The sequence below is a fragment of the Ornithorhynchus anatinus genome, chromosome 9 (assembly GCF_004115215.2).
Source record: "Ornithorhynchus anatinus isolate Pmale09 chromosome 9, mOrnAna1.pri.v4, whole genome shotgun sequence".
Taxonomy (NCBI): Eukaryota; Metazoa; Chordata; class Mammalia; order Monotremata; family Ornithorhynchidae; genus Ornithorhynchus; species Ornithorhynchus anatinus.
The window spans coordinates 49,108,482-49,124,572 of NC_041736.1; the positions used below are offsets into that span (position 1 = coordinate 49,108,482).

General features: G+C 41.7%; 1 protein-coding gene across 5 annotated transcripts in view; it reads right to left on the bottom strand.

The window, feature by feature from the left end:
* The window catches only part of MCM8 (minichromosome maintenance 8 homologous recombination repair factor), a 30,159-nt gene that overhangs the window by 1,243 nt on the left and 12,825 nt on the right, over positions 1-16,091 (bottom strand). For 4 of the 5 annotated variants that reach the window (XM_029072248.2, XM_029072247.2, XM_029072249.2 and 1 more), the window contains exons 9-18: positions 15,321-15,472; positions 13,738-13,933; positions 11,850-11,880; positions 9,416-9,556; positions 8,460-8,601; positions 6,190-6,385; positions 4,728-4,947; positions 3,777-3,986; positions 2,180-2,256; positions 186-375 (exon numbers count right to left, since the gene is read on the bottom strand). In XM_029072248.2, coding sequence (XP_028928081.1) covers positions 186-375; positions 2,180-2,256; positions 3,777-3,986; positions 4,728-4,947; positions 6,190-6,385; positions 8,460-8,601; positions 9,416-9,556; positions 11,850-11,880; positions 13,738-13,933; positions 15,321-15,472 — 1,555 coding nt within the window. Of the gene's footprint in view, positions 1-185; positions 376-2,179; positions 2,257-3,750; positions 3,987-4,727; positions 4,948-6,189; positions 6,386-8,459; positions 8,602-9,415; positions 9,557-11,849; positions 11,881-13,737; positions 13,934-15,320; positions 15,473-16,091 lie in introns of those variants that run through there. The other variant, XM_029072250.1, reaches the window with a different exon arrangement.

Here is a 16,091-nt window from a genome sequence, read left to right on the forward strand (position 1 = left end):
AAAATGCTACAAAATGTTTTCCCCGCTTTTTTCCAGCTGTTTGCTAAAAGATGATCACTGAATGGGTGGTGGGGGAAGAGGAGGGAGGAGAATTGGAGGAAAAAACCCCCATCTAATATTAACAAAAAATGCACAGCTGACAGACTGTAAACATTAAAACCACTCGTTTTGTTCTACCTCTTTACCTGAATGTTTGCTTCTTTTGCAATCTGTCGAAGTTGTTGAAATTGAAATAAATTGTTGTAGGTTCTTTCTGCGATTGTGTTGAGAGCAGATATAAATCTTTTTGCAAGCGACCGATTGCTCATTCCAGAACCATGCTGTGAACGTTCAAAGTCCAGATTTCCAAATTCATCTGTGTAAGTTCCTAACATGCTTGAGAGGGAAGAAAAGAAAGTTAAATTGTAAAGCAAATCTGGCAGGTCTGAAAAGATTCTACGATCAAGCAAGCTCCCCACACCACAAAATGTCATGTCTTAGAAATATAGAGGTCACATTCAGATAACTTGCTTTTCGCAGTTCTTAACTTAAAAAATATCTAGCCAAATTTTGTTTCAGGTTAAAAAATTAAAGGTCACTCCTGGATACTGTAGGAAATTACTCTCCTGAAAATACCAAAATATATATGAGAGTGCTAACAATATCACAACATTAGAACCTCCTTCTCTGTCCCCGGGAAGTTCAGCTGTTATGGAGGACTGTGCATTAAACCAAGATTCAATCCCACTCTTGGGGACCCAACAACCCAGAACTGTCCCCATAGGCCTGGATTTAGTTCAGGGTAAGTGTGGTGCATCAGGGTCATATAAAATCTGGCCCCCTGCCCTTCCCCCTCCCTCCACCAAACTCATTATGTCTGTTTGTTGTTGTTGTACTGTACTCTCCCAAGCGCTCAGTACAACACTCTGCCCTGTAAGCTCTCAATAAATACGACTGAATGTATAACAAAAGGTTTGAAGTCCAACATTAATCTACCTTCTCGGCAATATTAAATCAATGAAGCCCAGTTGATCTCTGCCCCAGAAGGTGGTGCTAGTACAGACTCACTAGCAGTAAAGATGGAGCTAAAAAGGATCGGGAAGCAAGGAGGATAAAAGAAGCCATGAGCCACAGGTCTTCAGGGTGATGGAGATGAAGCTGTCCATCGTGAGGGATCCACCTGCCCCACCTCCACACTCGAGAGGACGAGATTAGTGCTGGCTGAACCTGGGGAGGTGTTGACCTGAAACTTTCCAGTTACAATTGATTTTGATTTTTGGAATTGTCAATGACTTTTCTTAGACTTATTTTTGAATGGCTTGCTCCCCTCTGCTTGGCAGGCAAACCATTTCTTTCTTTTAGTCATCCACAAATATCTGAGAGCCAGGAATAACTTGGTGACTGGAATTTTTCAGCTTTCCCTGACCAGAAGAGTCAAGCGAAAACAGGCCTTAAAAATAGCACTCTTTGTCAGGTCTTGACACCACAGCAGATCCTGTAAGGTTAATGTTTTAATTCCAGTGAAGAGGGGCAGCTAAAAAAATAATAGCGTCTATGGTAGACAAAATATAATTCGTGAACGACTTTATAAAATTAGGCCGTTACTTTATATTACGTCTAGAAATAAAGACAGACTGCAGAACATAAGCATAATGTGCCTTCCTCTACCACCGGTTTAACAGGCACTAAGTAAAAATCAAACTTTCCTCAAGTCTGTGGAGCTTGGAGATACCGGGCAAGTTCTGGGATCTTTATTCAAATCTTCGATTACCACGCCAAGTACATTACTGGCTGAGAGGTAGTGTTTACAAAATATACCAGATTACTTATATTTCATTAAATAAACGATTAAAATTGAGATACATCAGCAATAAGCATAACTTTATAAATTAGAAAAGACCTATTGACAAATATGAACCAAAACTGGTGATCTCTGTCTTAGGACCAAAATGTGTTGCCATCAATTTTTTGCAAGTTTTATGCTACAGAAATCTCTTAAATGGCTTAAAAATCATACTGAGGGAATAGTGGCACCTAGTTATTCATCGCCACCATTTTTAACTAAAGCAGTTTGCTCTAAAAAAAAAAACCAATCAGGATTACAAAAATCATATACAAGTCAGTCAAGCCATCTATGGGGAAAAAATGCAATTTTCCTGGTTATAATTTCTTAGCTTAATTTTAAAAGTGGATTTTTTACCTGTACTTCATTATTTCTATTACATCTTCTGCATCTTCTTTGGTTGCCTTTTCCCTCAATTCCAACCTTGCCCGGGCCTTTTAATAAAATGAGGACAGGTTCCATTTTCAGTTTGGACAATTAACAGAAGCAGTTAAATATATTCATCATAAAGCTAAAATGTATACTCTATATCCAGACCTCAGGACATGTGGTCATCCTTTAGTCATTAGGCATTAAAGCTACATTATTCCATCTGAGCATATTTAAGCTATGGATTGGAAAGTCTAAAAATTGAACCCTGTCATCTGATATGCTATTTTCCATATTGATGTTAGTAATGGTATTTATTGCACATCCACTGAGTACAATGCATTCATTCATTCATTTATTCAGTCGTACTTATTGAGTGTTTACTGTGTGCAAAGCATTATATGAATGCCTGGGAGAGAACAATATAACAAACAGAAACATTCACTGCCCACAACGAGCTTACAGTCTAGTTCTGGGAAAGTACAACAAACAGGATTGACATGTTACCTATCCACTAGGAGCTTTACATTCTAACGGGGGAGTCGAGTATGAAATCAGTGACAAATTTAAACCAACTTTAAAATCTTTCTTATGAGTATGACTTCAGAAGTAACTGAACTCTAAACTGTTATGCCCCTCTTTTGTCTGAAAAACTGTCACTATAGACAAACTCTTGGTGGGGTTACTTTAACCCAGTAATGAGATTTGACATTCTTAAACACTCATAGCAAATACCTAAAAGGAAACATTTAAAATAAGCAGAATGCAACTGAATAACTTACAGGCTTGTGAAGGAGAACTTTTTACTGAATTCTCTTAGTCTGGCATTTATTTTTTTCTTTAGAATTTTATTCAAGAAGCAAGGGACCAAATAACCAAATAAAATGGTAATCAAAACCAAATTAAAGGGTTTGGAAAAGGAAATGAAATGGTTCATTTTGTTAGCAGCCCCTTTAAGTGATAGGCTCGTCGACAGGTATAATGGAGGAAGGGTATGTGAGCTGACTGGAGTGTGCAAACCTAGCCCTCCCCTCACTCCAAGGCTCTTTAGCCCAGTTTTGCAGGGCTCTGATGGTTGGAAACATCCTTGGTGTGAGAGGTAGGGAATAGGAGTAGGCTCTACGTACCTCAGTGACTGCAGGGACTTGTAGTTTGCCCAGGTGGACTACTGGGTATATGCAAATATTCTCACAAGTTCAAACTGAAGCCCAGAAATCCACATCAAATCCAAATTGTTCTGCACCGAGGCAGGGGAATGCCTAAATACTACCAAACTACAGGAAGGTTCTCTTGAGAAAGGTCTAGGCCATGGGGGTTGCACGATGGTTGTTTCATCTCTGGTTAATTTAACTCCCTTATGGGATCAATCAGTAGTATTTACTGAGCGCTCACTTGGTGAGAGCACTCTACTGTGGCCTTTGGAATAATAATAGAGTTAGAAGACACAATCCCCATCTTCAGGGAGTTGACAATCTAGCAGGGGAATCGGACAAATTACAGGTAGAGGGGGGCAAGAGAGTTTTAAGAAACGAGGATGAATGATCCACGGCACCACTTACAAAATAGGGTAAAACTGAAATCATACTTCCGTAAGACGAATCAAGGACTCCAATTGCCTCGTGGTGATGGGTGTGCTATCCAACCCCAAGTTCTGTTTCCGGAGCTCAAGATAAAATTCCTGAAGGGCTTGGGCGGCTTCTGGAGATAACCTGGGATGGACATACTGACGAGAATATCCTACATACTTTCTCAATAGCTGGTGTGGAATGGGATCCAGGTTTTCCCCAGGGATTACCTGGAACAGCAACGACAACGAGGGTTTCTGGATTACATAGATAACACTTGTGTGAGGTGCCACTTCAGGACAGTGAATTCAACCTATGCTAGCCCTGGATCTTTTCACTGGTAGAGTTAGCGTTTAGGGGATTCAGGAGGTGCCACGGCATATCTCACCTTATGTATCTGTTGCTGCTTCCCTTCTCTTACCCCTATCTACTACGACGCCAGCGCAGCCAGGTATCAGGTGCCATGAACTGACACATCGGACGGCTCCTACAGACGCCTCACTGCAGACAGAGCTAATGGTCCAAGTGGCTGATCGGGAGATCACAGTGGGCATGGAAATTGTCTCTACTTCCCAAATGCTTCGTAGAGTGCGTTACACCAAATGGGAGCTCAATCGATAACGCTACCTTAGCTAGTTTCTCTTCCCTCCTCCTGCAGCTGCACTGCTCCACTCTAGAGAGTCTACCTCGATGAATATGACTGGTACATATGCATGAGGCTGGAAGACTGGGGGCTTGTGTCTCCTAATCACCCAGAGTCCTGTGCTTTTTTCTTTCCCTTTTCCCCTTCTACTCCTGTTCCTTTGCTCCCTCTTCCTCTGGGCCCTTGCCAACTTCTAATGTAGGTGAAGGATTTAACAGGAAAAGTATATGGGCTATTGCTACAATTAAAGAAAAGAATGACATCTAATCCTCAAAACTAAATGAAGTGAAAGCAAGCGACAGAGCCAGTTTGTTACAAAAAATTCCACCTTCAATCTCTCGGATAAAGGTTTATCGGAAACCACTTCAAGAAGAGAGGTGTTCGAATCCTGGCTGTTCAGACGAACCACAGTAGCGCTCTGGATAATTTTAGATTTCCCAGCTCTCATCGCCATCACGTGTTCGGAGAGCAAATGGTCATGGTCCTCATTTGGCGTGTCTAACAGAATGAATACCAGGTCAAACCTGGACAGTAAGGCACTTCCCATTCTAAGAAACATAAAGACCGGAACAATGTTGTGTTTCCAATGAAAACAGAAGCCCACCGAAACATTTTACTCACGTGTCTCTCACAATTCTAAGCATAACTCAAGGTAAAATGCAATGGAAAAAGTAGAGCAAGAAATAAAACAAAGATTTCTTTTCCACAAACAAAATCATTTCATAATCTGCCTTGGGCGACAGGAGCCTCGAACCCCAAGCCCAAGTGACATGCCAAGTGACTTCTGGCACAAATGGCAACTTAAGAGTCACTGAAAAGGAGCATGGCCTAGTTGAAAGAGTACAGGGCTGGGAGTCAGGAGACCTGGATTCCAATCCCATCTGCCACGTCAATCAATCAAGCAATGACATTTCCTGAATGCTTACTGTGTTCATGGCATTATATTAAATGCTTGGGAGAGTACAACAGAGTAAGTAGGCACAATCTCTGCTCTCAAGGAGTTTATTATCCAGCTGAGGAAATAGACATTACAATAAATTGCAAAGAGGGGGGAAGGAACAGAGCCTAAGGATATATACAAGATTGTTGTATGACCTTGGGCAAGTGTCACTTTATGTCCCTGTGCCATAATTTCCATAATTTCCTCATTCTGTATAATTAAATAACTGTTTTACCTTTCCCCAAAACTGTGAGCCCCACGTGGGCCATGAAATGTGTCTGATCTGAATGTATTGAATCAAACCCAGTTTTTAGTACAGAGTCTGCGCTTAACAAATGCCACGATTACTATTATTATTACTACTGTTTTGAGGTGGATTTTCCTCAGGATTTCTGGAAAATGGAGATAGAATGTGAACCAAGAAGGGCACTATTTTTGAGCAAATGGCAAGAAGGGCTATGGCAGGATCCTGGCAGGCAGGCAAGGCCAGAGGGACATCAGGGGACTTGGGGCTTCAGTATTTCTGGGACTTTTCCTTAGGGCCACACTCGTCCCCATCTGCCAGTCCTGTCTTTGCCGTTTCTGCCCCGAGAACCAGCAGTGACTTCCGGCTCCTCGCAGTCCTACAGAATTGCCTGGATCTGCGACACACTGTTTTTCTCTCCTCCTTCCAACCGTGCCAACCCCCTAACAGATTTGTGCTGAGGTCCTTTGTGGCATTCTGCCACAAAATGTGGCCAACCCTGGACTAAATCCTATAGCAAACCTAGCCAAGCAGGGTCTTGGTGATACAAGAAAATGGATTTCTTTATTTTGCCAGTTTGGTGATTAACTTTTGATTGAGACTTACTTCAAATTCTCAGAAACAGTTTTGGCTTTGTTGTAGTGGCCCCCAACGGGGTTGGCAGCAGCAACGATTGACGTCCGTGCAGGGAGGCTGCAGACGATGCCGGCCTTAGCCAGGCTGATACTCTGCTGTTCCATGGCTTCCAGCAGGGCCTGGTGCTGATTCCCCATTTTGTCAAATTCATCTATCCCGCAAATACCTACGGGCACAGGGGACATTTAGGATGAGATGAGCAGTTTTGGTTGGCACCCGAACTGAGTGCTTTGCAAAGGGAAATCTACAGCAAGTACAAACTTATCACTTCCCCAAACACGAGCACTTGACTGAAAGTCTCACACCCAAAATTTTCTCTAGTTCAATTTGGATTTTCCTCACATCATGGAAATGTTCCATGGACCGCAGTAAAGAGTCGGCTCATTTCTGGAAGCTTTAACATCAAATATCACCCATCAGATGGGAGAGGGTGGTGTATTCCAACTGAGTAAACAATATTTAAATAAGGCTTACACAATACAACGCATACACTTACCTCACTGTCTTAAAAACAACTGACCAAGGACCCTGGTTATTCAGAATGGAGTGTAAAGAATATTCTATTAACTTAAGCTCTAATAACGTATCTGCTAAGCGCTTACTATGAGGAAAGCACTGTTCTAGTAGAGATATCCAGTCTTTACCTGGTTTACTTTCTTTTTCTATGTCTAAGGAGTTTTATTTTAATTTAATCAATTTTTTTTCCACTTTCTACATGGCCACACAAAGAAAGCCTCACACCACTGCGCCCAGATCTACTCATACATACAAAAATGCTCACACACAGAAAATGCTTACCCAGGAAAGTGTATTCAGACATGATCGCACACAAGGAGAAGTGAGGAGGAAAGTCGGGGGTGGGGGAGAGAGGGGGATTGATGGGGGAAAGGTGGGAGAGAGAAAGAGAGAGACATGAGAGATAAAGGGGGGAGGGAAGGCTCTGTCCACACCCACCATGGGACAGAGCAAAACCGGCTTCAGATGTTATTACTCAAGAGAAGCAGTCAACCTAGGGTGCATGTCAGGAAGGTGGTGTTGAAAATTTGAAAATGTGACTCCCACCATGCTACCTGATCTGCAGGCCCGCACAAAGGATGATGGTGACCCAACAGGAGGGGCTTAGATTTTCTACAGGACAATCAATCAGTTAGTCAATCAACTGAATTTACTGAGCACTTACTGTATGTAGAGCACTATTCTGAGCCCTTGGGATAGTACAAACTAACAGAGGTGGTAGGTTCCTGCACACAGTGAGCTCACAGTCTAGAGGGGGAGGCAGACATTAACTAAATTATAGATATGTACATAAGTGCTGTGGGGTTGAGGGGGAGTGAAGAAACGTTGCAAATCCAAGTGCAAAAAGAAAAAAAGAACTTAGAAATTCATTTCCACAGATCATTACCCAACAGACCATGCCACTTTTCTATTTTTTTCATATACATTAGTGGCTATTTTTTCCTCTTCTCATATGATTTCATTTATACATAAACAGTATAGTTCTTTATCATAACCAAAATTTTCCACACATAATCCATAAATGATGCCAAACCAGGGCTAAGGAGATAGTACTTTGTTCTATTATTGCTAGGACCATGAAAACAGTACTACTTGCCACAACCAAAAAAAAAGAGGTAGAGGTTTTCCCTCTTTTAAGTCTCCTCCCTTCATAGTAGGTTCAAAATTGTGATTAATTTTCAGTTCAAAACACACAAAAAAGTAATGCAGTCAAGTAAATGGACTATTCCAATTTCCATTTTGGCAATTATATAGGAAAGGCATATGACCTACTCAGGTTTCAATATTCTTCCCATAAAATGAAAAGTAATTCTTTGGCCATGAAAAACTAACCACACCCAGGAAAAGCCCTTAGCTTTAAAGATGCCGGGGAAGCAAAACATAGACTATTAAAGATCTAAAATATTCAGTGGACAAACTCAGTACATTCAATCCTTGAATGCAATATCAAATCCATTGCAAGTCTCTGAAAAGCAATTAAAGACTTAAGTACCAGCTTCAATCCTGGCGGCTAAGTGAAAATAAAATTTACATAATACAATACAAATTTCCAGGCATTCCATTTAGCACCTGCTGCCAACTAATTCAAGGACCACGGATTTGGGCTTACGTTAGGAAAAAAAGAGAAGTCAGAAGTGCTGTGGAGAATGAAGCGGGGAAAAGGCAAACACAGACAGCTAACACCTTAGCCTAAACAACTGGTTGTTTGACTTTTATGTTGTCACCTTGATCTCCGAGGACCAGAGCACCAGCTTCCAATGCAAAATCCCCAGATGTGCTATCTCTTGAGAGTGTAACGGTCAGGCCAGAGGTTGTGGTCGTATTGCCACACACGTACACACCCCGTGGGGCAACATTGCAGACGGCCTGAGGGATACAAGGTCAAATGAAAAAAAAAAAAAAACGGGAAACACCACTAAGTTTTTCTGGCAGCTGAACAACACATGAAAATGCAAATAACGTTCAAGTAGGAAAAAAAAAAAAAAAAGCTACGGCTGGTTGGTTTTTAGGCCACTCAGTACCCAAAGCAACCGATGCTATTTTCTGCATATGGCAGACTCATCATGTGAGATGATAAATAATAATAAAAATTGGGTGTTTGTTAAGGACTTACTATGTGCTTAGACTGTACTAACCCCTGAGGTAGACACAGTACAATAATATCAGACAATTCCGGTTCCACACCGGGGATCCAGTCTAAGGGAGAGGGAGAAAATATTTCACCCCCATTTTACAGGAAAGAGAGGCACAGAGAAGTTATCTGACCTGTCCAAGGTCACACTGCAGGCAAGAGGCGGAGCTGGGATTGAACCCAGGTCTCTTGACTCACTAAAACCAGGCAACTTTTCTGAATCTGGACTACAGATTCCCTGTGTGTATTTTTTCCCAAGACTTAGTACAGTACTTTGGCACACAAAACACATTTAATACCATTAGCATTATTACTACTGGAAAGGTTCATTTTAAAGTAGTTGTAATAATTGTAAATCATCGGAATAAAAGAAAACATTCAGAATTTTCATTCCATCAGTATTTAAAATAAAGTTGGAACAAACAATACCCCGGTGCAGTGGGAAGGAAAAGTGTCAAGAGAAGTACGTGGGAGAGGCGAGAAAATCCGCTGGGGCAAAAACATCTATATTTGAGAAGCTAAATGTTTAGCTACTTAACCATCCCATACTTGCAACATCTGGCTCTTTCCCAATCCTGGATCTCCAACAACCAGGACATGTGGGTCTCCTCGCACTGGAATTCTATTTTTGTCATCCACAAATTTCTGGCATCCTCCAAAAAGTGCCAATACCAAACCTGCTTTAACGAGCTAGTGGTGGAAAAATAAAGAAAACCGGTCAGAATCGAGATACATATTAACAGGAGGCTATTTCCCACCCAGTTTTCCTTTTCGAATCACTCATATCGAAAAGGGTTTCTCTGCTGGCTCCCTAAACGTAGAGGAAGAAGACTGAAAGTAAAAACTCTGCCTTGTGATGACGATGATGGAGGCATCTGTTAAGCGCTTACTATGTGCCAAGCACTGTTCTAAGCCCTGGGGGGATAAAATCAGGTTGTCTGACGTGGGGCTCACAGTCTTAATCCCCATTTCGCAGATGAGGTAACTGAGGCACAGAGAAGTTAAGTGACTTGCCCAAAGTCAAACAGCTGACAAGTGGCGGAGCGGGTATTAGAACCCATGACCTCCTGACTCCCAAGCCCGTGCTCTTTCCACTGAGCCATGCTGCTTCTACATGTCCATGACAATGTGTGCTGTCTTCCTCCTGATGGCTATCACTGTCAACAGAGAAGCAGCATGGCCTAGTGGATGAAGCACTGTGGTCCGCTGTGTGACCTTGGGCAAATCACTTAACTTCTCTGGGCTTCAGTTACCTCCTCTATAAAATGAGGATTAAGACTATGAGCCCTTCGTGGGTCACGGACTGTGTCCAACCTGATGAGCTTGTATCTACCTTAGTACAGTGCCTGACCCATAGTATGCATTTAACAAGTACCACTGGAAAAAAAAAATTAGTGGTATTTATTAAGCACTGACTCTGTTCAAAGCATTATACTAAGCGCTTGGGAGAATACAAGAGGGTGCAAAGAGCTTACATCCTAAGTGTGGAGACAGACATCAAAATAAATTACAGGTAAGGGAAACAACTATCCAGATATTCATTCAGTCATATTTATTGAGCGCTTACTGTGTGCAGAGCCCTGTACTAAGCACTTGGAAAGTACAATTTGGCAACAGAAAGAGACAATCCCTACCCAACAGGGAATGGAAGGTTAATGCCTATGTGCTTAAGGGATAAAGCCTCAAGTACAAAGCTGATGTGGAGGGAGGGAAAATAGGGTGAGAGAAGAGGGTAAGAGGATGAGCAATTAATCAGGGAAGGCTTCCTGGAGGAAATGTGATTTTACTGGGGAGGGAGGGTACTGGGCTCATACAAATGGAGTCTTGGCTGGCCCATTTCTTCGACATACAATACTTAGTAAGCTTAGAGGACAGAGAGGAACTCAATAGAAGGCACTTTTTTTCATTTTCTCTCCAATTTGGCGCTTGCTAATTTCTTCTACCTTAGACTGTTGACCATTAACTGAACAGCTATTACAGAAACAGCATGGTCTAATGGAAAGAGTACAGGCCTGGATTCTAATCCCGGCTCTGCCACGTGTCTGCTGTGTGATTCACTGTGCTTCTGTTCTCTCGTATGCAAAATGGGGATTCAAAAACCTGTTCTCCATCCTATTTAACACTGTGTGCTCCATGAGGTGCCTGTCTTTTATCTACCCCAGTGCTTAATTCATTCAATAATATTTACTGACTGCTTACCATATGCAGAGCACTGTACTAAGCACTTGGAATGTACAATTCTGCAACGGACAGAGACAATCCCTGCCCAATGACGGGCTCACAGCCTAATAAAGTGCTTGCTATACAGTAACTGCTTAACAAATACAATCTATTGGGAATTTGTCTCCTACACATACAGGACTCTTTAAGCCCTGCGTTCCCAACTACTCTGCAACTTTAGTTTACGATGACACGATCAAAGCGGTGGAATCTCCCCGGGAGAAGGGATCAGCCTTGGTCCGAACTTCCAAAAACTACTGCTAAGGAATGGATTTTTGTGCAGGGCAGTACCATTCACACTTCTCTTGGCTCCTGGGTAATGTTCTTGTGGGGTTTAATGGGTTTTAGTTAACCTCTGACTACACACCCTTCACAGTCATAAGACAAAAGAGCAAGGCGCCGCCCACTGGAAACTGCTTAAGGCACCAACACTGTAGACCTTGTAATAGGAGCCAGCTGTCTCTCCTCCACCCCCGTCTCTCAACCCCCTGAAATCCAGGTAGGGGGGGCTCCCCCTCCTCTCCACTCCCATCTGACTGTAAAATGGCTTCCAGGCTCTGGGAAGGACCCTATTGTTCCCACCGACAAAGACAGCAGGGTGGTTCCCAAGATGGAAAAACAGAACAAAACACTCTGCAGGCAGTAGAACATTACTTTCTTTTTTTCGGGACTGACGCTTTCAGAATCCAATATTTATTTGACATGCTTAGCAATAGTTTGTGATGGAAAATAAAAGCGAATATAAACCAGTGGTAATACTTACTTCATGGCCAAAGATGACAGGGCAAAGTGAACTAAAAAACAAAAGGGAATACTCTTTTAAGGACACTGAAAATGTGTTTTTATTCACCTATCATCTCAGTTATTAAAACGGATTCTGTAGTAAATAAATTCCACCTTCTTTTTTACAGTTCTCCTCAAAAAGGGCAACAAATGTATGAGATCCCACAGTACTAAATACAGCATTCTACATACAAGTCCACAATGAAGACCCCGTCCTAGCCGCGGGACTGACCTCTCAAATTTTATCATAATCATTACCTGTACTTGAAGGACAGACCTACAGTGTGGATTAACTTCTCACTTTCTAAAAGCACATAAATAATATGAAGTCATTAAGTCACCATATCTATGTGGTGCACAAAAACATGACTTTATTATACGTACTGAGAGGAGGCTGAAAGAGTAAATCCATGTCAAAAAGGTCAGCAATTCAGTCCCCACTGCATAATAAAGTAAGGTTCCCTCCCGTCAGTTAAACTCCCAAAACTTGCCAAATCAAAGCTAAGCTTCTTCGGTGGTAAAAGTCGTTGATCACTGAGAAGTTTTCAATCAATTTTAAAATATAAGGAATTGGTTTTTAGATTGAACAGATTCACAGTGGCAATCTTCTTTCTCAAACTGGGTAAGCGATGAGGTCACCTGAGGCGATGTGTGTGCTTATATACGGAATTCAATTCATCGTATTTATTGAGCACTTACTGTGTGCAGGGCAGTGTACTAAGCGCTTGGGAGCGTGTAATATAATAGAGTTGGTAGCTAAGTTTCCTGTCCACAGCTCAAATTTGTAAATAACATAAAAACCTTGGGAGAAGGAGAAAGTGATGCAACTCGTTCTTGTCCCCAGCCGGGTTGTAAACAAGAATCCTGCTGTGAATCTGCACAGGTGTGCTGGCATGAGACTACACACAGAAGGGAAGAAGATGAACTGAACATATGAGTAGAGAAATCAGAGGGGAATGGTGGGTCAAGATACTCCCAGAAAGGGCAGATTCTGCTTGGCCAAAGACAAGGATGATTTAAAGACAACAGAATTAACTTATTAACATTATGTCTAATTATCAATAATTATAATAATTGAGGATTTGAGAAGCAGTGTGGCCTAGTGAATAAAGCCCGGGTCTGGGAATCAGAAGGACCTAAGCTCTAGTCCTGGCTCCACCACTTGTCTGGTGTGTGACCTTGGGCAAATCGCTTGACTTCTCTGTGCCTCGGTACCTTTGTCTGTAAAATGGGGTTTAAGACTGTAAGCCCCATATGGGATGTGGACTGGGTCTAATATGATTACCTTGTTTCTACCCCAACACTTAGAACAGTGCCTGGCACACAGTAAACACTTAATACCATTTAAGAAAAATTAAAGTGAAAAGGGAGAAAAGAAGAGATAGGAAGGAGAGCATATACTATCATTTTTAAGGGCAGAGAAATTCCATCTCTGAAGTATAGTTTCCCTTTCTAGTATGTATGCAACAATAGGGTTTTTTATGGTATTTGTTAAGCGCGTACTATGTGTTTAGCATTGTTCTAAGCAATGGAGTAGATACAACTTAATCAGGCCGGATATAGTCCTTGTCCCACACATGGGGCTCATAGTCAAGTAGGAGGGAGAATGAATACTGAATCCTCATTTTGCAGTTGAGGAAACTGAGGCACAGAGGAATTAGGTGACTTGTCCAAGGTTACACAGCAGACAGAGTGGCAGAGCCAGGAGCAGAACCCAGGTCCTCCAGCTCCCAGCCTGTGCTTTATCTACTAGACCACCCTGCTACTGCAAGGCAGAGTCATAACTAATCACAATTAGGTAAAAAAAAGGAAATAATTTGGTGGACTGTTGGTGCACAAATTAGCCAAAACAAAGAAACCCAACGTACTTGACGATGAGCTTAAAGAGGTTCTCCTCAGCCTGAATCTCTTGGACAGCATAAAGGTCTTTAAGAGAGAATTCCATTGATGCTCTGTGGTTTGACCCATCTTCAGATATCTTTGTTTTCTGCCCTTTGCTGTTGCTCACGGAATTTGCTTCAATGTACAAGAGGAACATGCATTTGTCATTTTTATTTCGAGAACCTGTTAAAAGCATAAGAGGGAATCCTTATTTCTACTATACAGATTTTCATAGAACCTTTAAAAGATGTTAAGACTACCTCAAATCTAGTATTTGGCAGATTTGGAGAAAACTTAGAGCATTTCCTGAATATCTGAAGTAGGCATAAGATTAGAAAATGAATCCAAAACTTAAACATAAAGTATTTCCTCCCAATTCAATAGTTCTATGCTTAAAAAGTTCAAATATTGATTCTCTTTGCTTTGAAATGCTCGACTATTTTAAACCATTTGTGTGAGAATTTGAAATATTAACTATAAAGTTTATACACCTGGGTCATAATAGCCTTAAATAGCCTCAACTGAAAATATTAGATTGACATAATTAGACTGTGCTCCATCTGGAAAGTTAGAGAAAGAACTGTTAAAATTTTGCTAAATTCAGCCTGAGGTTTGGAATTACATCCCTTATAAACAAATAAAAGGGGACACTCATGTGTGTCCCAAATTTTTATTTAAAACTCAGGCCCAGCATAACCCTCTGTGCATAAAGAGCTAGCTAGACCAGAGCAAAGTTAGAGAGAGATAGAAAGTGTGTGTGTATATGACACACAGATACAAACAGGCACTTGGAAAGTGGGAGAATGAGAGAGAGAAAAAAGAAGACTGAAGTGCTGTTTCACCTGGAGAGGAAATAAAAAGGTTAGTTAAATTTCCCCTACTTCAGGATGCATGTTAGTCTTCTTTAACTTCACGGGACACTGGCAATTCCTCTCCAGATTGAGGAAGAATCCAGGCATTGCCTCGGAACTTGAGAAAGGTCAGAATGAGTTTGGGATACATAAACTCTCTGTAGCTATTTCTAAATACACGTGAACTGTATCTGGGGTAGTGCCCAGGAAGAAAAAGTTCCACTTTCTCATGAGACCAAGTCTTCGTCACGGTAGCAATTTTTACAACCGACTCAATTCTTGAATTAAACAGATGGGAACTGGAAGCTACTGCAAACTTAAGAGAATGGAAAAATCTTCTCTATGTGGCTGATAATATAAGGATGCCGCTGAACACTTCATTCTATGATACTCAAGTTTGTTGAGTCAGGACGGCCACAATTAGAGCAGATCAGTCTATGAAGTTCTATGACCTAGAAAGATCTGGAGGGATCTTCACCCAAAAGAAGAGGGTGTAGCTTCCAGGCTAAGCATGGCCATCTCGACTATATGAAATTTCACGAATAATGGCAAATCGGAGATAAGTGCCAATCTTAGCGACGAAGAGAAACAAAGGCAAGAGTCAAAACTTAGTGACAACTGACCATCTCAACTGAGACGCCCCCCCCCCCCCCCATTACTGGATTGATTTGTCAAAACTAAATCAGAACGAAAATCAAGAACCGAGAGTAATACTGTACCTTCTTCGGTATTTGACACTTTAACGATTCCTGTGATGGTGACTGTATCCCCTGGGACACAGCTATCTACCAGATCCTGAACCAGCTCGCATTCTATTGTGCGAGGAATCCGACCTGCTTCTCTCTGATCGTCTGACATTAGCTCCTGAATCCTAAAATATAGATAAACAAATTCACACACGTACCAATTTGGGGGTTTCCCATTATACTTGCTGAAACCTAAATCTTTTCATCAGATGTTCACATGTCCACACAGGGATAATGTTAAAATAGTCATAGCTCTTAACTGCTAGGAATTTAAAATCTGAAATTGCCTCAACTCATAAACATAATAGTAATTCTGGTATCTGTTAAGTGCTTACTATGTGTCAGGCACTATACTAAAAGATGGGGTGGATCAGGTTAATCAGGTTGGACACAATCCATGTCCCACATGGGGCTCACTGTCTTAAACCCCATTTTACAGATGAGGCACAGAGAAGTTAAGTGACTTGGCCAAGGTCACACAGCAGATGATCAATCAACGGTATATACTGAGGACTTATCGTGTGCAGAGCTTGGGAGAGGACAATATAACAGAGTTGGGAGACACGTTCACGACGAGTTGGTTAACAGTCAAGAAGGTGGAGCTGGAATAGAACCCAGGTCCTCCTGACGCCGGGCCCACGCTCTATCCATTAGGCAGTGCTGCTTCTCTCCAAGTTCTTGGTGATGGTTATGAAACTTAGCTTATATTTTCAACCTGCTTCGGTCCCCTATTTTATTGGATGG